At 43.6% G+C, this 20047-nt stretch overlaps 1 protein-coding gene across 4 annotated transcripts in view; it reads left to right on the top strand.

Annotated features, from left to right (window-relative positions):
* The window catches only part of SLC25A13 (solute carrier family 25 member 13), a 133033-nt gene that overhangs the window by 69075 nt on the left and 43911 nt on the right, over positions 1–20047 (top strand). For all 4 annotated transcript variants that reach the window (XM_006085002.3, XM_023750737.1, XM_006085001.3 and 1 more), the window contains 6 exons: positions 633–771; positions 1768–1861; positions 2080–2164; positions 5075–5159; positions 5634–5792; positions 18618–18670. In XM_006085002.3, coding sequence (XP_006085064.1) covers positions 633–771; positions 1768–1861; positions 2080–2164; positions 5075–5159; positions 5634–5792; positions 18618–18670 — 615 coding nt within the window. The remainder of the gene's footprint in view (positions 1–632; positions 772–1767; positions 1862–2079; positions 2165–5074; positions 5160–5633; positions 5793–18617; positions 18671–20047) is intronic.

Genomic DNA, 20047 nt, shown 5'->3' with positions numbered 1-20047 from the left:
TTGACTATCAGAATTCTGACCAGTCTTAACCCTCCATCAAAGCATATGACATCTCATAATTTTACCATAATACGTCTGTTTGCTAGAAATCCCACCACTGTAAAGTCTGTACATAAATGATTATTTATTGCTAGTTATAAGTAACATGACAAATCATGATATTAATGTTAGATTGACCACTTTTCATATCATGTTTGTATTAGTATAATATAGTTTTGCATGCATAAGCACACACATGTGTGTAATATAGTTTTGCATGTCTAAGCCTTTAAGAATTGCTCATTAGATGAAATAAACAAACTTATAAAACATTTCCAATGGAAATTTGAACTCTGTAAATTACTACTGGTCCTGTTGTTATAACCCTACACATGTATTTATTTAGTTTTCTAGGACTGTGTGGGGAGAGTACAAGTTCTGGTCATGATTAGTTGCAGTTACTTCTAAAAATCATTTATAGCTTTTTTTTTTTTTAATGTAAAAGAAAAATACTTATGGCTCTTTCTTCTTATACATGCATTCCTGATCACTTCCAAAACTGGCGTTTGCTATTTGTACTTGTGAATCTTCTTCGTTCTATGAATACTTTATTTATCTTTATTCTCCTCTCTGTTATTTTCAACTTATTTGAGGCTGCTGGAGGTACCACGTCCCATCAGGTCAGTTTCTCCTATTTTAATGGATTTAATTCACTCCTTAACAACATGGAACTCATTAGAAAGATCTACAGCACTCTGGCCGGCAGCAGGAAAGACGTGGAGGTGACTAAGGGTGAGTGAGAATAAAGCTGAACTCTTGGTGTATCATTATTATTAGAGTGAAGAAGGCAACAAGAAGTTCTGTAGATTTTTAAATTTCATTATCTTTTATTTCATTTTATTTCATATTAGCCCTATGGAATATGTGTGTTCTCTGTCCTTTGATTAGACAGAAGCAAACAAAATAATCTTTGGCAAGTTGTTTTTGTTTTTTTAAACATATTTTTATTGATTTCCAAGAGGAAGGAAATAGGGAGAGAGAGATAGAAAGATATGAGAGAGAATCCTTATGAGCTGCCTCCTGCACGCCCCCTACTGGAGATCAAGCCCACAACCCAGGCATGTGCCCTGACCAGGAATCCTACAGTGACCTCCTGGTTCATAGGTCTACTCTCACCCACTGAGCCACACTGGCCGGGCCTCAGCAAGTTTTAAATAAGCCAAAGACAGTCTTTGAGTGAGGGACGTGTGTAAAATTTCTTAAATGTTTTCAAATTTTGCTAGAACCTGAGCTAAACTGGCAGCCTCTAACATGGTCTTCAGAAGTACATGAGGAGGAATTCCATAAACTTACACTGGTAGCAGTGCAAATTGATCTACAGTCTTACAACAAGATACCAGCATTTTCTTGGGATTTTTGATTTTTTAAACAGAATTTGCTTAGGAATTCCACAGGCTCATTGATATAACCTCTTGGGACCTATGCATATGACGTTTCATAGTTGCTTCCTAGTTTTCCCTGACCTGCAATTTGGAAAACATCCTTGTCATTTATTCAGTCATCCGATCACACCAGACTTTAAAGTCAATGTTAGAGACACTCCTGGGCACACGCTTCCCAAACGAATGGGAGCACTGTAGCAGTGCTTACCCTGTTTGGATTGACTTGAATTCTGCGACTAATGATAATAAAGTTTTGTGATGCTCCCTCATTCCAGTGCCTTGAGTGAGTGCTGCATGTAGTGGCTACTCCTTGAATCTTTCCCCTTTTAACTCTTTTTCCATACAGAGGAGTTTGTTCTGGCAGCTCAGAAATTTGGTCAGGTTACACCCATGGAAGTTGACATCTTGTTTCAGTTAGCAGATTTATATGAGCCACGGGGGTAAGTTGGCCTTTTTTTTTTTTTTAATTGGCTTAATAAAACGAGGTTGGGTGGGGGTAGGAGGAGGGCAGCACACTGGGAGAAAAATAAGCCAAATTAAAGATGACTCTGAAATATGGGAAACGAAAAAGGGAATGTTTTCAAGTTCTGCAATGTACATCATTTTAATCAACTTGTATTTTGTCGTTGCTTGTTCTTGTTTATTTCCCTCCTTCCAGACGTATGACCTTAGCAGACATTGAGCGAATCGCTCCCCTGGAAGAGGGAACTCTGCCCTTCAACTTGGCTGAGGCCCAGAGGCAGGTGGGCAAAAAAAGCAAACGTGCTTCCTGGTATTTCTTTGGTAGAGGACCCCAACACCCCTTCTCCCCTGCAGTTGCGTTTCTGATGCTGTTTGACCTACCATTTTTCCATGTTGCACCCCAAATCCAGACAATTTCTAGAGGCTGAAAAGAAAAATGACATGGGGATGTTCTGATTAGCAGAGAGTTGGCATCTTTGCTTGCTTTTTTCCCCAAAGGTGGGGTGATTTCCTAACTGCATGGGAAACCTAACCCTCCAAAAACAGGCAGAGATCCTGTCCTCTTCCCTAAGTCTCGGTTGTGAGATATGAGGCAGGAGTCCTGTTCTGGGGTCGCCGTCCCAGCAAAGCAGCCTGTCGCTAAGTGAGAGCCGCCTTTGCTCTGCAGAGAGGTTCTTGGTCAGCGCGTTGCCGACGGCCATGCCTTCCGTTCTTCCGAGTATCAGAAGGAGATAATTTTGTTTAGTCTGGAGTCATAGTTTGAAGGCTTTTAGACCCCTTTTTTCTATGAAAGGATTCATAAGTTATGTGGAAACAATTTGAGGAATGCTTCATTTTATTTTATGGTTAACAGAAACCAATCTCTTGCAGTGGTGGGAGTCAGAAACTTAAGACCTGGGGACCCCCTCATTTAACTCTTGCTCGCCTCTCTGTAGATCAGAATTAGAGAATCAAAGCCTTCATGGGGTGGTTGCCCTTCCATGATGTTTGTAAAATAAATCTACTCACAGGCGAGCGGCGTTTTAGAAAAAGAGATCCTTTAAGGCAAAGCCATCTCCGAATCCTGTGAGACTTAACAGTTTTTGGCTGGGAGCTCTGGGTCTGTGCAGAGACGCCAGTTTGACCACAATGGGTTGATGCGGGCTACATTTTTAGGACTGGCAGGCCTCGCGCCAGGACCCCCTCCTTTCAGCTCCTTCCCACCCCAATGCAGTGGTGAGTCCTGTGTGCATCGTGTAACTCAGAGCGGTGGGTGTGTGCTCAGTAAATCCTAACGGGGCACCTCTGGGAAACCAGCTGGCCGTGGTTAAAAGAGGAAGCCGATTTCCCCGAGTGCAGGACAGAGAACTGTATAATCTGTGCAGAGGCAGAAGCAACCTTGCCCTCTTCTCCCTCTGATTTTTAAACACTGCTGACCAGTGTCTCTCTGCTATTAGTTGTTGTAGAAACTTGGGGATTAAGAAGAAGTAAAGACATTTATTTATTTATTTATCTATTTATCTATTTATGTATTTTAAATATATATATTTCTATTGATTTCAGAGAGGAAGGCAGAGGGTGAGATGGATACATCAATGATGAGAGAGAGTCATTGACTGGCTGCCTCTTGCACTCGCCCTACTGGGGATGGAGCCCACAACCCGGGCATGTGCCCAGACCAGGAATTGAATCGTGACCTCCTGGTTCATAGGTCGACACCCAACCACCGAGCCACACCGGCCGGGCGGGACTTTTATTTTTTATGTAATTTTTAGATTCCCTCCTGTGCTCCGTTTGGCAGCGCTTTCCCACACGTTTTCCTTCAAGCCCTCTGCAGCTTTGGAGAGGTTGCGATGGTTGCTTATTAATACTGGCCATGAGCGGGTTTGAGGGGGTTGATGAGGTTTACAGTGGGAGGTGACTGGCTGCTGCTGAGAGATTTGGAGCAATTCACAGGGGCCTTGCCTGGAATATTCTTTACTCTGAGCCCCAGTGGGCCTGACCACATTGACAGAGGTCGTCCACCTGGTAGGCTCCGTGCTAACATTCATTCTCGACAAAGGCGTGCAGAAAGAGGAATCTTGCTTGTCTCATTCATGACCATGCTGCACTTCTAGCGTCAGAAAAGTTAAATATAAGTCTGGGGTTTCATTTATTTAATCTTTTAAATGAAGAGTTAGTGATAGTGGTAGATTCTTCCCACCCTGTTATTTACAGAGTATGTTCACTTGTTATTTTGATACCAGAACTTTGCTAAGCATTGCACATTTTTCGTGGTTTTTTTTAAATTAAAGTACAGTTGGCATACAGTATTATGTTAGTTTCAGGTGTACAACATAGTGATTTGACATGTATATATCTTACAATGTGCTCACCACCCTCAGGCTGGTAACCCCCTGTCACCGTGCAAAGCTACCGATTATTATTGACAATATTCACCTTCACCATTTTTACCTGTGTCTCTCCACCTTCTCCCTTCTGTTTGTTTTTTGTTTCTGAGTCTGGTTTTGTTCTGTTCTATTTGTTCATTCTCATGGCATATTTGTATCCATGTGACTAAAACAGTACCTTTCTTATAGTTTCATCTGTCAAAATGAAGTTACTATTGATGTCCGTCTGTACAGGGATAGAGTTGGAAATACCCCATACAATTTGCAGAAGGAATGTTTTATGTTTATACAGATGCATATTTCTATGTAAAGTTGTTTTCAGTGAAATGACTTTGAAAGATATTGCAAATTACCTCATTGTATTAGAATTGTGTTACTTTGATAGCGACTAAAATTCATTGGGTTGATGGCTGGGGTTGGTAATTATTTTTGTGGCTCACCAATTTTAATTATCGTGGCTTTTGAAAAAACAGATTTTATTGAATGTTTTTATTCATTCAACAAGTATTTAGTAAGCACTAACTGTATGCCACCCTCCTTTGACAACTCTGTATACATGTATAGGAGGCAACTGATTAATGTCTCTCTCCCTTCTTCTCTCTAAAAATTAATAAAAAACATATCCTCAGGTGAGGATTTAAAAGTAAAAAAGAAAGAAAAACACCACTTACTGAACCTAACCCACTTCCTCTTTGACATTTCAGTTGTATCATGAATTTAGAAACTAGTGGGTAATTTAAAAAAATAATATGTGCTCACTTTTACTCTGTCTTTTTTTGTCTCCTTCTTTTCCACTCTCCATTTCCCATGCATGCAAAGCAGAAGGCCCCAGTCGATTCATCTCGCCCAGTTCTCCTACAAGTCGCAGAGTCAGCCTACAGATTCGGTCTGGGTTCTATTGCTGGAGGTAAGTCATAATGAGTTCACATTTTTCATGTTTATTATTCCTCTTATTTTTTCTCTGGCTTTCCATCTTGAAATATTAAAAACAAACGCCCTCTAGTCTGTCCCTAAGCCACTTACCAGTCTGGACCTGTGAAATGGGACAAGAGCAAAGGGAATTGTCCCCCTATCTGCACCTGATTAGGGACTTAGATGTGGCTTTTTTCTCTTATTTATCTGCAGATAGGCTTTCTAAAGACAGGTATTTAACAGTGCAGTTAGACTGTAGGGATGTGCTTCTTGAAAGCTGACACCTCTTAGCCTTTCATTCACTCAAATGAAAATCCATAATTGTTAAGGGTAATTGTTAGTACAGTTTTAAAATCTGTTCATGCTAAATTACGTTTTTCCTTTGGTCAGTCTTCTCTTTGACTTTGCCTCCCCTTTTTCTCAGACAGTCCTTCATTCCTTCTGAAATGTTGGTATTATTTGATTTCAGCTGTGGGAGCCACTGCCGTGTATCCCATCGATCTTGTCAAAACTCGAATGCAGAACCAGCGATCAACTGGCTCTTTTGTGGGAGAACTTATGTATAAAAACAGCTTCGACTGTTTTAAGAAAGTGCTACGCTACGAAGGCTTCTTTGGACTGTATAGAGGTTAGTGCCATGTGCTAAATTCATGCAAGGTGAAGTAATAGGCAGAGGTTTGGTTTTCCATCTGAGTGCCTGAAATGTATTAGAGAGGCTGTGCTGAAATGGAAATGCAGCACATTCTCAATTATCCATGCTAATGGGAGTGGGCCGGAGGCATCTGGGGCATGGCTAATGAAAACAGCCCATAATCTGAAAGCTAGCTATATTGCTTGTAGTATGTTTTGTTTCTTAACATAATTATGTTTATAAACATCTTCAGTGAGTTCTTAAAAGGCTTGTAGTTTGTGTCCTTGAAATAACTCCACTCACCAGCTCAGAGGGAAAGGCATCCTGGAGACAGGACAGAGCCTCCTGGGATTAATGAGTCTCCTTGAATAGACACAGGCAAGTCCATCAGGCGGGAACCAAGGCTCAGTGGAGCTCTCCTTTCCTGCCTCTCTCTGAGTTCAAGTTGCTCCTTCCCTGCCTCTACCTCTGTACCCAGAGGAGTTGACTCACACACTAGCCAGGTAGTCCTTCTGGACCCAGCTGCTCCTTTAGTCATCTCAGGTTCATTAAGCAGTGAGAACAGCAGTAAAAAGTATGCCATCGCTCACAGAAAGAATCCCACAGTCCCTGACTGCTTTTCCATTAGCACTGACTACTTTCCAACCTCTCTCCCGTTGTGATGGCCGTCTACAGAGAAAAGTAGCAGGAGTATTTGTATCAGCTAGAGTACGGTTTCACAAGGCAGTTCAGGCTGAGCCACTTTGCCATTTGGCAACTGCAAAGCCAGTGGGGTCTTCCCTCCTCTCCCTATCCCCACAAGATGCAGGCCTTGAAACTGGCAGCCAGGTAAGCCTGTGCCTCTGTGCCTCTTCTGCCATCTGCTGACTCCAGTCTTCCTCTTAAGCACCCACACTTAAAAAAAAAAAAGAAAAGGAATATAAAAAGACCGCTCATGAAATCTCTCACCTTAGCAACTAGGAGGCTTCAGACTCCAGAGGAGTTCCATTTTACAGGTTCTGTTGTGTCGTGGATAACCCCCTTCAAAGGCCCTTTGATCTTTTATTTGCCCTCTTCCCTTCACCCCTGCCTCTTCTGACAATCGGGAAGGTCTTTGACCCCAGGTGATTGATGATGACCCTTGCAGGGTCACTGCCTTCCATTTGAAATACTTTTCCCTCCTGGTGACAACAAACCTGGCAAATGAAATGTCTCCCAAGTAGTGCAAGGTTAATGTCAGAGTTTCTGCTTCGCAGCGATTCAGGCAAAGGCAGCCACCTTCCCTGGTCACCTGGGTTCTTTTCTGTAGGGGGCCTTGCGCCTCAGGTTGGGCAGATGTTCCAGCCTTGGCGTCGCTTCACAAACTACTTCTGTGAGCTTTCCTTGGTCTTGGGGGAATGTCAAGGGGGTCTTCAGAATGCTGAGAAATACTGGCGTCCTCCGGTGTCCTTCATGTCCTTGTGTTGACCTGCTTTGTTTTTAATGTTTAATCTGTTTCCAGCTCTTTGACTACGCCTGGCAGGTCTTGATTCTTGGTTGCATCTGCATTTCTTTCTTTCACCTGTCCTCTTGACCCCCTGGACCGAGCAGCCTAAAGCATACCTGAGTGCTGAGCCGCGTGGGGGCCATCCCCCAAACCCCTTGCTGTTGGAGCTATTACGTCTGAGAGACAGGGAAGGGGGAGCGAGCAGTCTATTAGATAGAGATGGAGGCTCATTCTGAACCCCTGTCCCTGCTTTAGAAATAGCCATTTATCTAACCTGTTTGGGGTGCCAGGACCCTAAGGGGTTCTCTGTCAGAAGATGATAAGCAGAGTGTGAATATAAGATTAGTTCTGGAAGTCACTTATGTTCATTTCTCCCTGATTTCTTTTTTTTTTTCTCCAATAGATGATTTTAAAACAAAAGATTTACTATAAAACTTTGTTTAGCTCTATTCTGTTACTGGGATCTTGAAAGCAAAGAGATGATTGACAATTCAGGTTTAAAACAATGATTTACAATCTTGCTTCATAAATTACTTGTTGCTATTGATTGTTTGGGGACCAATTCCCTTTAGTGCCTTGCACAAGATCCTTAATTAATAATTGTATATAACTGCATATGTGGAAATGCTTATTGCCGGGCAAGAGGAAGATTTGATGAAAATGGGAAACCATCATTGCCAGCAAAAAAAGTATAATAAAAACAAAAAAGACCTGAAATATTTCTGAGAATCAGTATTCTAACCTTTGTGTATAAAGTCAGGCTATAAAACACCCTACATGTGATTCTTTGACTATAAATCTCTCATTAAGTGTAATTTTATTGTTTTAAAATGCTATTATTCCCGGGGAAAATGGTTAAGTTTCAATTTTGAGAATTTAAAATTGCTGCTGTTAACGCTTCACCTAGCAGTATTTGAGAAGGTGTCAGAGTACATCTCTAATTAATAAACATGTTTCGAAATATTGAGCATATTTTTTCCTGTTCTGGAATTTTACTTAACATGTAATTTTCTGCATCAAGACATATATAATTGCTAATATTTTCTGAATAGTACAATTTGGGAATGTTGCATAAGTAAGGTCCCTTCCCTATTTTACCATTATCTTTATTTATATTTTGGGGGAAAGTTGGCAGTCAGCTCTGGAAGAAGGTGACTGCTTGCGTGTATTCTTATTATAAGGTTAATAAGGAGCTCTCTCCCTCTTTTTTCTTTTAAAAAGAATACAGATTTATAAAGGGAAGCTCTGTTTGTATTTAGGAGTAAGTCCTCGTGAAACTACGAAAATGTGGGTTATTTTTAAAGAACTTTTCCAGCACTCCACAAGTTGTTCTCTTTCCTTCTCTGGTGGTGGCCAGCATCTGTCTGCACAGTCCTGGAAGCTACCCCATCCTAATCAGGAAGCACGTTTGAATCACTGCCCCTTCATCCAAAGGAGACAGATAACACAGCATGCGACTGTTAGCAGTTGTCCTCAGTGGACACGGGGTCCTGTGCCTCAGTGCGCCATGCGATTTTAGTATTGTGGTTGGCTAGGTCTTATTCTTCACATCTCTGTACTTCTTGGTCTCTGGAAGTCTCTTATTTGGGTGGGGCTAAGTTTTGGTATTAGAAAAAGATCCCCTGAGAAGTCCTATGAGACTGACTCTGCAAACCTTCTCTACAACACAGACTACTCAAAGGGATTGTTTTTCCTAGTTTTTCCTATAATTTTTGAAAACCAGGCCCCCAGGCTAAGTCTCTCTGTATGAAGGGAAGCAACACCTGAGCTAATCCAGAGCTCTCTGAAGTCACTTGTGAACGTCTTTCTCTGTTTCCTCCCAGTCTTCCGAGTGATTAAACACACTCAGGTGTTTAAAATCCTTAATGAATTACCTGACAGCTCATTTGGTTTGAATGAATCGCATGATCAAGTGAGTCAGTTATTGGCCTGCTTTAGACTTGGCATATTAAAGAAAAACAATTGATTGGGTAGTCATCCATAATGAAATGTTCTTCACGTTCCAGGAATAACTAATTTCTGCCTTGAAGCTTTGCCACACTCTCCTCCCTTCGATGCTTTTCAGGGGTCCTCAAACTATGGCCCACGGGCCACATGCAAATACAAATATTGTATTTGTTCCCGTTTTGTTTTTTTACTTCAAAATAAGATATGTGCAGTGTGCATAGGAATTTGTTCATAGTTTTTTTTTAAACTATAGTCCGGCCCTCCAACGGTCTGAGGGACAGTGAACTGGCCCCCTGTTTAAAAAGTTTGAGGACCCTTGCTTTAGGTAATGGGATGAGTAGCCTGAGAAATTGGAAAATGTTTTGGGGAGGATCTTGGGGAGTAAGATGGATTCAAGAGAAATCAGGATCCATGAGAAATACTTTTTAAAGGAAGGTTTTGATTTTTGTTTCTTTTGGAGAAGCCATAAAGAAAATCTGTCAGAAAGAAAAATTAGATCATTTTATGAATTAAACTTAATTTGGAGCACTACATTATCTTTGAGATAATTGGCAATATATGTGTGTGTGTGTGTGTGTGTGTGTGTATGTATATTATTATTAATAAGCCCATTGATCCAGGCTTGCAAGGTTTTCAATGTGTCTATTTCAGGTTGTCTGTGTGGTGCAAATGCAGTCATCTTCCATCCTGGAATGTTCTCAAGGTGACATCTAGAGGATATTGTGGTGATATCTCGGGAAGTTATTGATATGTGTGCATTCTAGAAGGAAATTTTGTCAGACAGCTATTTTCTGCCAAGTCTCTTCTTGTGGTTAATGGTTCTGTTGAACGGAATATCCAAATTGTATGAGCCACAGTGAGATCTCGTCTTGCATAATTCTTGTGGATAGAAATAATTTAAAAAACTCCAGCACCAAGAGAAAAAGATAGGAACTACAACTCTGTTTTGGATAACTTAGGAACCCATACATCGTGAATGTTTTGCATAACTTAGGAACCAACCATCGTGAATCTGTGAACTGTACTGACTCGTGGATGCCCACGCATGCCCACCAAAGCTTCTAATGAGTGCAGAATGATTGGCTTGAGTTTCATCTTCTTGGTCAATTTCTGCACATTTTCTTTGAGGGTATCAAACTGTGACAAGATCAAAAGGCAGATATTTGGTCATAGGAGACCAAACAGAAATGAACAAAAGACTTAGGCAGTCCATGAGCTGGGTCATCAAATCTCCAGAAATCTACTAGTACCTACAGTGAGCCAACTGAACTGAGTACAGGGCTTTTAAGTAGGAGAATAAGGTAACACTAACTCAAACTAGGGTGGGACAGAGCATTGTCTTAGGCTTGAGAAGGCTAGGTGAGCTTAGAAAACTGGGAAAGGTGACAAAAAGATGGAACCAGACATAGCCTTGGGAAGATTAATGACCGAATTAGTTCCAGGTCTCAAGAATGCCCATTTATAACTAACTAGCTACTGTCAGTTGCTGAGACCAAAAGAAGGGAACTAGATTAAACCTCAGCACCAAGGAAATAGTTTAGATAGAAGAAAACCTAACCAGGACTTTGAAAGTAGCCATAGACCAGAGTGAAAAACTGAAGGAGAGGGTCCAATCCTTTTCAATGATCTTCACTTCTAGAAGGCCCCAAACAGAAGAGGAGTCAAAAAAACTGTTTTTCTTAGACCATAATCATGCTCTGACACTCCCAAAGCCATCCTGAGCCAGAGGTAAGATAACAGATGGTTCTTGCCCACGTTGAGTAAAACATTTAACCCAGATAAAGGAGCATTTAAATCTTAATATCTGCATCGTGCCTCCCCTCCCTTTTCCCAGCCCCACTGTGGTCACCTTGGGGTGGGACCCTGGATTGCAGCGAGCTCTGTGAAAGGGGGTAGTGTCCTTGCGAGGGTGGCAGTGCCTCATGCCCAGGGGCAATATGAGTCAGAAGCAGACAGACAAGTGGGAGGGGGCGGAGGGAGGAAGGAATGCTTGAGCAAGTGAAGAGAGAAGGCCACGGAAATCGGAGCAGGAATAAAAGCTGTGAGGCAGGGCGGGCAGCGTGCTGATAGCTCCCGAAGGAAGGTTAATCTATTGTTGACAGCCAGGAGGGCTCTCTGGGAGGACGGGGCAAGTGGAGTGGCCACAGGGGTGCGGTCAGGAGGGTAAGAATGTAACATCGGAGGGGTTGCCTCCGGGGTGAAACTGGATAACACAAAAAGTGCTGGATGTGGCTTTAGCTACAGGAATTGGGGTATCTCACGCTTTAATTTCCCTGCCGAAGTCTGCTTGTCTCTGCCTGGAATGCCTTCTTTCCCGTTTTTGCTGCTTTGAGCTACCTTCCTCGGGGCTGGGCTGGCCACTCCTGAACTTACTTTAGTCTGACCTGAGACAGAAACGCTGCCTTAGTTAGGGGGTTTCTTCCTTGCCATGGCTGCTCCATACCTGTGCTCCTGCTTGTCTTGTTCAGCATGCCCCTTTGGGACGCTTAATACACTGGTTCCAGCGGTCCGTGCGCAGCCATCACCCTGGCCCTGACCGGCTGCTTTCCCTGAACCTCGTACCCAGTGGGTTCCCTGACTCTCACCTGGTCAGCAGGTCATCACCTGCAGCTTGGCTCTGCCATTCAGTGTCTTCAGCGTCTTAAAGAGCCTAATGTTGAGAACCTGGAGAGAGTGAAGGAGACATGATGTGGAGACCCACACAGCCACCATCCTTATGTGAAAGGGCCTAGCTGTGCAGGGTGCCGGCCCCCTGGGAGTCAGGCCCGGAGAGCCATCTCGGCTGGAAGAAATGCCTTCGTGGAGCAGAGAAGGGAGTTGGAGCACTGAGTCCACTAGAGTGAACAGGGAAGAGCTGAGCGTTAGGGGGATAGAACCCTGGTGTGAGCACAGCGTTGGACCTGAATTCACTGTGAGTGCCACTGCCTGATCACCAGATAGTGATGTGGGACAAGCTGCTTAGAGTCTAGTATCCATGAAGGAAGGGATAGTGGTGATGATGGTGATGAGCATAAAAATAACCAACAATAAAAAACCCCACTCTGTGATACTTACTATGTACTTAGCACTGTTCTGAGGGCTTCATTTTATCTTTACCCCATGAAGACGGTTCTGCGTTTATCCCATTGTGCAGGTGGGGGAACTAAGGCACAGAGAGATTGGGTAACTTGCCCACAGTTGCATAGCTAATAAAGAACAGTGTCAGAATCCAACCCCAGCAGCCTGGCTGCAGACTCGGTGCTCTTCTGCCATTCAGTAGAAATGACGTTGTAAAACGTTGCTTAGCCTCAGAAGTTGAGAAATGCTTAAATTCTTAACAAAAACGTTTTATTGTAGCTTAAGAACATAGTTGAAGGTGTGCCAGATGTGTGCTACTTCCTTATCTTTGCCCAAAGTAAGCAGGGCCACTAGATGCTATGAGACCAGATGTGCCCTCGCTGCCCGGGGACAGCTCCTCTTAGGATGGGCCTGATGCCATGGCAACAGCATCATACAGAGGCCCCTCCACTTACGGTGGGGTTACATCCTGATAAGCCCATCGTAAATTGAAAATATCGTAAGTCAAAAATGCATTTAATGCACCTACCTCCCAACCATCGCAGCTGGGCCCAGTGGTTTCTGCTGAACGTGTATCACTCTCACAGCACAGTCAAGTCGGAAGTCTGAAGCCAAGGGCCCTCTGTCCTCCTTACCTGATCCTGGACTGTGACCATTATTCGGGGCACATCGCCTCTTGTAAGCAAGAAGAGAGTCAGGGATAAACCTTGATCAGATAGGCAGAGAGAAACATCCCATTTTTAAATACATGATTTAGGTTGTGAGCAGTGTCTGGCTCTTTATATACATTTACTCGTGTGATTATCATAATAAACCAGGGAGTCATAAATAGCATCCTCGGTTTACCATTGAGTACCCTAGAGTTCCAAGAACATCCCCAAGGTCACTCAGCACGAAGGAGGTGCAGGCCGAGGCTTGCAGCCTAGAGCCCTTGGTCCAAGCCATTCGTTTTGGTACAAGCCATTGAAAAGAAATGGTTTTAATTAGGCCAGCTTTGTTAATGAGTTTCTTTCATAGTATCTCCCAACTCTGAGACTCTAAACCTTTTTCTACAAAGGTTTTAAGTGATAGCATAGTAGCCCTCTGACCCAGGACACTGCTACTTTTGAGGGTGCTGTATGAAGGGAAGTTGGGGGTTCCTGATGTGGGCTTCGTTCTCACACCTCCAGCTCAGTTCTCATTGAGTTGCACCGAGGACTGGAATCAGAGGGGATAGTGTGATTTATATCTCAGCCCCATGAAATTTGAAGACCAAACGCTGTATTAATATTGTACCCTGTAAATCTTTTCTCGCATTAGCAGCCTTCTGGTAAAGTTTGCCCAGGAAGCATGGCCATGTGTGCTGATGGAGCTGAACTAAAATGAGAAGATTAGGAAACTAACCACACTAATAAATTTCATTTGAGGCCGTTGGAAAACAGACGGCTGTTTTGACAAGTTAGAAACAACACACACATCCATTCTCTGTTTCTAATGGTTAAAATGAATTTCCAGAATCCAACAGAAACGTCTTATATTAGAAGCCTAATTTTTCTGCGGAGTCACCCAGATGTCAAATCTAGATGTGCTTTCGGCTTCAGTGTGATCGCGCTGAAGCGCCTGAACGAGACCAGCTGTTTTAGGTATTACGGAGCCACATTCCCCTCCTCCCTCTGCAGTCAAGGAACCAGGAGGGTTATTGAAACCCCCACCTCTGTGACTTTTCATTGTTCCACAGATTACTGCCCCTCCCAAAGGGCATTGACCAGCGTGAATGGTGTCAAGGCCACATCCGTAGTGCCACTCAGATTGTCGTCCGCAGCCACCTTTGTTTCCCTACCGAGGCAGGGGGCTCCCTACAAGAATGGTACTTATCCAGTAACACCCCCCCCCCCAAGTACCAACATCTGGCCCAGGTCTTAGGACTGGATTTGTACTTTGGTTTTATTCTTACCGAGTGGACGTTATTCAATTAATATGGTGAAACTGGGGTCCTTCAATGATATTACTTTACCTCCTAATTACTCTCCCAGCCCTTCACCTGCCTCTAGGACTTTTTACTGAAATTCACTCTCTACTTTAAAAAGAATTTGGTTCAAGCTCCTTCACGGGGCCTAGGAGAGAAGCAGTGCAGTGGACCAGGTAGGAGCCCCCCTGCAGCCGGACCACCTGGGTTGAACCCCAATCCCCATCTGACAGCTGAGTGACCTTAGACAGGCTCCTTGAGGTCTGCCTCAGTTTCTTCATCTGTCGATGGGGGCAAAAATAACATGCAGTGATTTATTGGTATTGACTTCCTGTTGAGTGGATTGAATGGGCTGATTCACATAAGCACAGAGAGTAGTGCCTGGTGTGTGATAAGTGCCCCCCAATCCTGCCTGTTGTCATTATCTCTGCTACTGTCATTTATTGCCAGGTCTCTGACCTAGCCATAGCCTCCAGGCATCTTGCCCCAGCCCTGAATATGCCATGACCTTGAGGTTTTTGCACATACTCTTCCCTCTGCCTGGACCACCCTGCCCTCCGTTCTAGTCATGTCTCTTTTCCACAGTGAGTCTCTGCTTATCTTTACAGATCCAGGTCAAGTATCTCCTTTCTGATGCGTTTCTCCTTGCTGCAGGCAGGACAAGTGATTCTCTGCTGTGGTCCCATCGCCCTGGGCTGTGGACTTATCACTCTGTCCGCTTTCTGGCACTCAGGGACACCTAGGTTTCCCTTGTCTCCAAACTGAGAATTTTTCCAGGGGATCGCAGGGTTCCCACTGTGTTCATCGCACACTGCCAAGCACGCGGAAGGCATTTGGTAAATGTTTGTTAAACAAATACATACACGGTTTTCCTTTTTGTTTTATTGTGTGTGTGTGTGTGTGTGTGTGTGTGTGTTTTGTTTTGTTTTTGCTGTTCACAGTGCATTACTAAATTTATAGCGAGAAAGACAAGTCTCAATCGCTTAAAAGGCTGCCTGAAGTGATTGTATCTAACCAAGTGTAGTCATTTGGCTCTGTGGGCTGGTTGTTAATAGTCATTTAAAAAGACTGTCACAGGGTAGTTACAGGGATAAGAGATCATCATTTAAATCACAGTGCTTTCAGCCCATCCATGGTGTTGGTCTACAATTTAATGATGAGGAAAATACATCTAGCAAGTAAATATTTAACTAAACATCCGGGCACTTGACTTGAATGTGGAGAGCAACACGGCAGTTGTAAATGTTAAGATGTAGTTTAACCAACTTATCCCCCCCATTTTTCTGGTAGAAACTAATGTTCTTTCACGAAGCAATAATAAGGCTTTCTAATCATATTACAGATAGCATATCGTCTCGTATTATGTGGTATAAGAAAAATGCTGTAAGTGAACGAAGTTTAGAAGAGAATGCTCACTTTGAATAAGAGCCCTGGCTTTGCCCAGGTGGTTTCATAGTCCCATTTTCTGAGCTGCTTTGGTTCATTTAGATCAGGGGTCCTCAAACTACGGCCCGCGGGCCACATGCAAATACAAATATTGTATTTGTTCCCATTTTGTTTTTTTACTTCAAAATAAGATATGTGCAGTGTGCATAGGAATTTGTTCATAGTTTTTTTTAAAACTATAGTCCGGCCCTCCAACGGTCTGAGGGACAGTGAACTGGCCCCCTGTTTAAAAAGTTTGAGGACCCCTGATTTAGATTATAAAGAGCATAGCCTTACTCAAGCTGGCCAGAGACAGGGGGACTTTAGGTAAAGAGTTCACACTGGAGAGAAAGAAGGCGGAGATCTTATGAGGATCCCAGGGCAGGGGTTCCTGGGAACCTGGCCCAGGGGGACTGGCTCCCCCACCTGTGTAACTTTCACAGTTGTTGGGGTTTTTTAAATTTTTTCTTAGTACATTTCTTTATTGGTTTCAGAGAAGAAGAGAGCGGGAAAGAGAGAGAGAAACATCAATGATGGGAGAGAATCATTGATCAGTTGCCTCCTGCACGCCCCCTACTGGGGATTGAGCCTGCAACCCGGGTATGTGCCCTTGGCCGGAATCGAACCCAGAACCCTTCAGTCCACAGGCCAACGCTCCATCCACTGAGCCAAACCAGCTAGGGCAATCTTTCACAGTTTGTGTGTTCTCTCCCTGGTGTCTCCACTCAACCAGCCCACTTCCTTTTGGTACTTGGGATTTCTCCTTCCTCGTGGCATTGGCACAGACACGACTTCAACGACTAGCTGGCATCACTTTTGGAACCAGGGCATAGGGCCCAGGTCGCCGAAATCATTGGCCACACGTCTTTTAAGAGTCTTCCCCAAGTTCAGTCAGCTGTGGCCCTAAGGAAGAAACAAGCTCAAAATAGGGCTGCCTAGAGAAGACATCACAAACCCCAGTGTTTGCAGGATGCAGGCAGGTTGTGTGATTGAAAGATGAGTCGGGGTGTGAGAGGCACAGGCCAGAGGCGAGTGTGGTCTACAAGCACCGATTCTTGAGAATGAGGGCTTAGTGTTGAATCCCAGTCTATTTGTCAGCTGGATAATTCAGGCCAAATTACTTAATCTCAGTATGCCCCAGTTTCCTGTCTGTGGGGCAGTTACAAGAATTAAATGAGTTCGTAAAATGCTTAAAATGGTACCCAGCACATCATAAACAATGTTAGGTGTTTCTTAAGAAAATTTTCACTCGTATCAGCATGCTCATCATCATTTTGTCCCACAATGAAATGAACTTCCTTTTTTAAAAATACATGCAGCTCTCTTGGTCTGTCTAGTTTTCCCCTTTTTGTGGAGCCACAAGCACAGAGAAATAGTTTCGACAGAGTGAGAAAAATGATGAAAACAGCTGGCACTCCTCTTCATCGCCGTGTGGGTTTTAGGGCAAGCTGGGCACCACGGTGAATGGATGCTGGGGGCCTGAATAAAAGGCAGGGCCTCACCCAATGGAGCCCATTGCTGTGATGTGGGAAACTGGCCTGGCCTCTCACATCTGTCTGTTCTTACAACAAGCTCATATTATGTTTGGCACCTTATACATCTGCAGGCTGGTACAGCCCTGGATCTAGTGACTTTTGGCCCCAGGCTGCTGCTTCAGGATGACGGTGTGGACAGAGCTGGTCTCTCTGAAGAGGCAGCAAATGGCTTTTCTTGTATGAAATGAAGATTGTGCTTACAGAGGATAGGACCATGAGGCCCCTCCCAGGGACAGCAGTGTGACCCGGGGAACTATATATTCTGATCCTCCTTGTGAGCTTCCTGTGTGTTTTCAAGAAAAGGCATCTGACTTTGATTTTATGTTCAAATGATTATATTTTTTAGTTGAGATATTACATCCACTGTTGTTGCAACTGCCTTTCCTAGAAGTGGCCCTTTCCTGTCCCAGGCCACCCCTCCCCTTTGGGCTCTGAGTCTTACTTAATTCCCTCTCATCCCAACATGTATGAAACAGCTCTTTGCTGGTCACCCCACATCCGTTACTCCCCATGACCTTCCTCATCCTACCTTGGTATTCTGGTAAAAACTGAACAAGAGCAGTCAAACCCAGTTTCTCTCTCTCTCTCTCTTTCTCTCTCTCTCTCTCTCTTTCTCTCTCTCTCTCTCTCACAGTCTCACACACACATGCACACGCACACAACATCAGTCCTGTTTATTTTCTACAGAGCATGTGGAGTGGTCTTTTAAAAATATGAATTAGCACATCTCTCTGCTCCTGATCAAAACTCTCCCATTCTCATCTGACTTAGACTTTCTCAAGCTCAGGGTCATGGCCTTCGATGTGGCTGTAGCCCCTGGCCCCTCTGAGCCTTTCCCTGTGTCTGCCCCATGCTTTGTAGCTGTAGCACCCGGCCGCTCCCTGCATCTCCTGTGCTGTCCTACCTGCTGTGCTCTCTTTGCCCCATTGGTTCCCCTTCCTGGAATGCAGTTTTCCCCAGTGGTTACTCTGCCTCCTTCTATCTGAGACCTGTCAGAGCAAGAACCTTGTTTGCCTTGTGCTTGTCACTGAGTCATCATTGCCAAATGAATGAATGAATGAATGGTTGAACTGTCGGCATTTAGGGGTTGGGGTATGGAGAAAGTGTTAGAAAAAAATGTAATCTGTTCACCAAAGTTCACTTATTAAGAGGCAGGAGGGAAAGGAGCAAACTTGCCATGGCATGGGATTTCCTATATCACTAACCCTGCTGATTTGCCTAATGTGTGAATGATGCAGCAAGTGAGAGGGGATTGGCTTGGGCCTGATGTGGCTGTGAGACCTTAGTCCTCAAACATTCCATTTTGAGTATTCTCATTAAAGGTAATAGCAGAAAATTGCCCCAAAGATTGCCCCAGTTTTTCAGTGGTGATCCCTTCTTGAGAGCTGTTAATTTGTTTAGTTAATGCTAATTTATTTCATATGCTTCTACGTTTTGTTGTTTTTTAGGTCTGTTGCCACAGTTATTGGGAGTCGCCCCAGAGAAGGCCATAAAACTCACAGTAAGTCTTTTGAGTGGATGCTTCTTATTAAAGGAGTTTGCACACACTCAGGAATCTAGTAGATAATTCGTATGTGAAGCAGCAGGTTGGCGTTGCCTCAGAGCTTCTGACTGATTTGAACATAGAGCACTCACCATACCCAGCTCTTCGTTTTTCCCCACTTCACACTGAACATCCAAAAATGTGGTGATAAATCTGAGCAAGACCTTTGGTGGTTGCCACCAGTATCATCATCCTCACCATTGTAGTATTTCAGTTCCTACCATACGAGGCTCTTTGCATGTATTACCTGTTATTGTATTCATCTCCAGGAAAGTATGACTTAGTTTACAGACAAGGAAAGTGGACTCACAGGGTTTAAGTATTTACCTGTGTTCACCAGTTATGAGTGGGAAAGCTGGAATTCAAATCAGATGTTTCTGCCTCCAGGGCATGTGCTCATTCAGTTACACATGCTGTCTACAGGATTCCTGGTTAGGCCATATTCTGTAAGCATTTGCCAAAGTCACGTGTTGAGGGCTCTGAGCTCTAGTTGAGGCTGATCCTTCATCAGGTGGTTTCTCCAGTGTCCGCTCCCGTCGGGCAGACGGTAGGGATTCACTGAGTGTCGTGGAACAGAGAGCTATGCATTCACATCACCCGGGACATGAAGCCCAGAAAGTCAAGCTCCGCTTTTAGATTGGGCTGTGTAGCTTTGCTACCTGGAAGTCTTCTTTTGCCATTTTATTATGTGACCTTGGGACAGCTAATCTTTCCTGGCTCACAGCTTCCAAAAACATATGACTGATCCTTAAAATTGCTTGTAGTGCATACTATTTTGAGACTATTATACTTAATTAATTAATGCTATTGACGTTCTTTGAGAATGCTTGAGAAAATTTTTAGATACTGAATTTTGACTAAGTTGAAAAATCTCCTGAGCCAAGTTTGTCTCAATGATGAGTGTCATTTTAGATTAAATCTTGTTAGAAGACTTGAAAGTGGTTTTTAATCAAACCCTTTAAAGCAGTTTTTAAGTTATAAGGCATATGTTTTCATTTTGTCTCTATTGTTAACATGTCTCTCTTTAAAAAAAAATTTGTTTTATTGATTCCAGAGAGGAAGGGAGAGGCAGGGAGAGATAGAAACATCAATGATGAGAGAGAATCATTGATTGGCTGCCTCTAACACTGGGGATCGAGCCTGCAACCTGGGCATGTGCTCTGACCAGAAATCGAACCGTGACCTCCTGGTCCAGAGGTCGATGTTCAATCACTGAGCCACGCCAGTCAGGCAATATATCTCTCTTTTTATGCTATTGTAATTGCAGGACATATTTGAATTTAAGGCTTGTAAGCCATTGACATTTTAATTTTTTTCTCCTGGAAATATCAGGAA

The sequence above is a fragment of the Myotis lucifugus genome, unplaced genomic scaffold (genome assembly GCF_000147115.1).
Source record: "Myotis lucifugus unplaced genomic scaffold, Myoluc2.0 scaffold_15, whole genome shotgun sequence".
Taxonomy (NCBI): domain Eukaryota; kingdom Metazoa; phylum Chordata; class Mammalia; order Chiroptera; family Vespertilionidae; genus Myotis; species Myotis lucifugus.
This window is presented reverse-complemented; position numbering and strand designations above follow the sequence as displayed.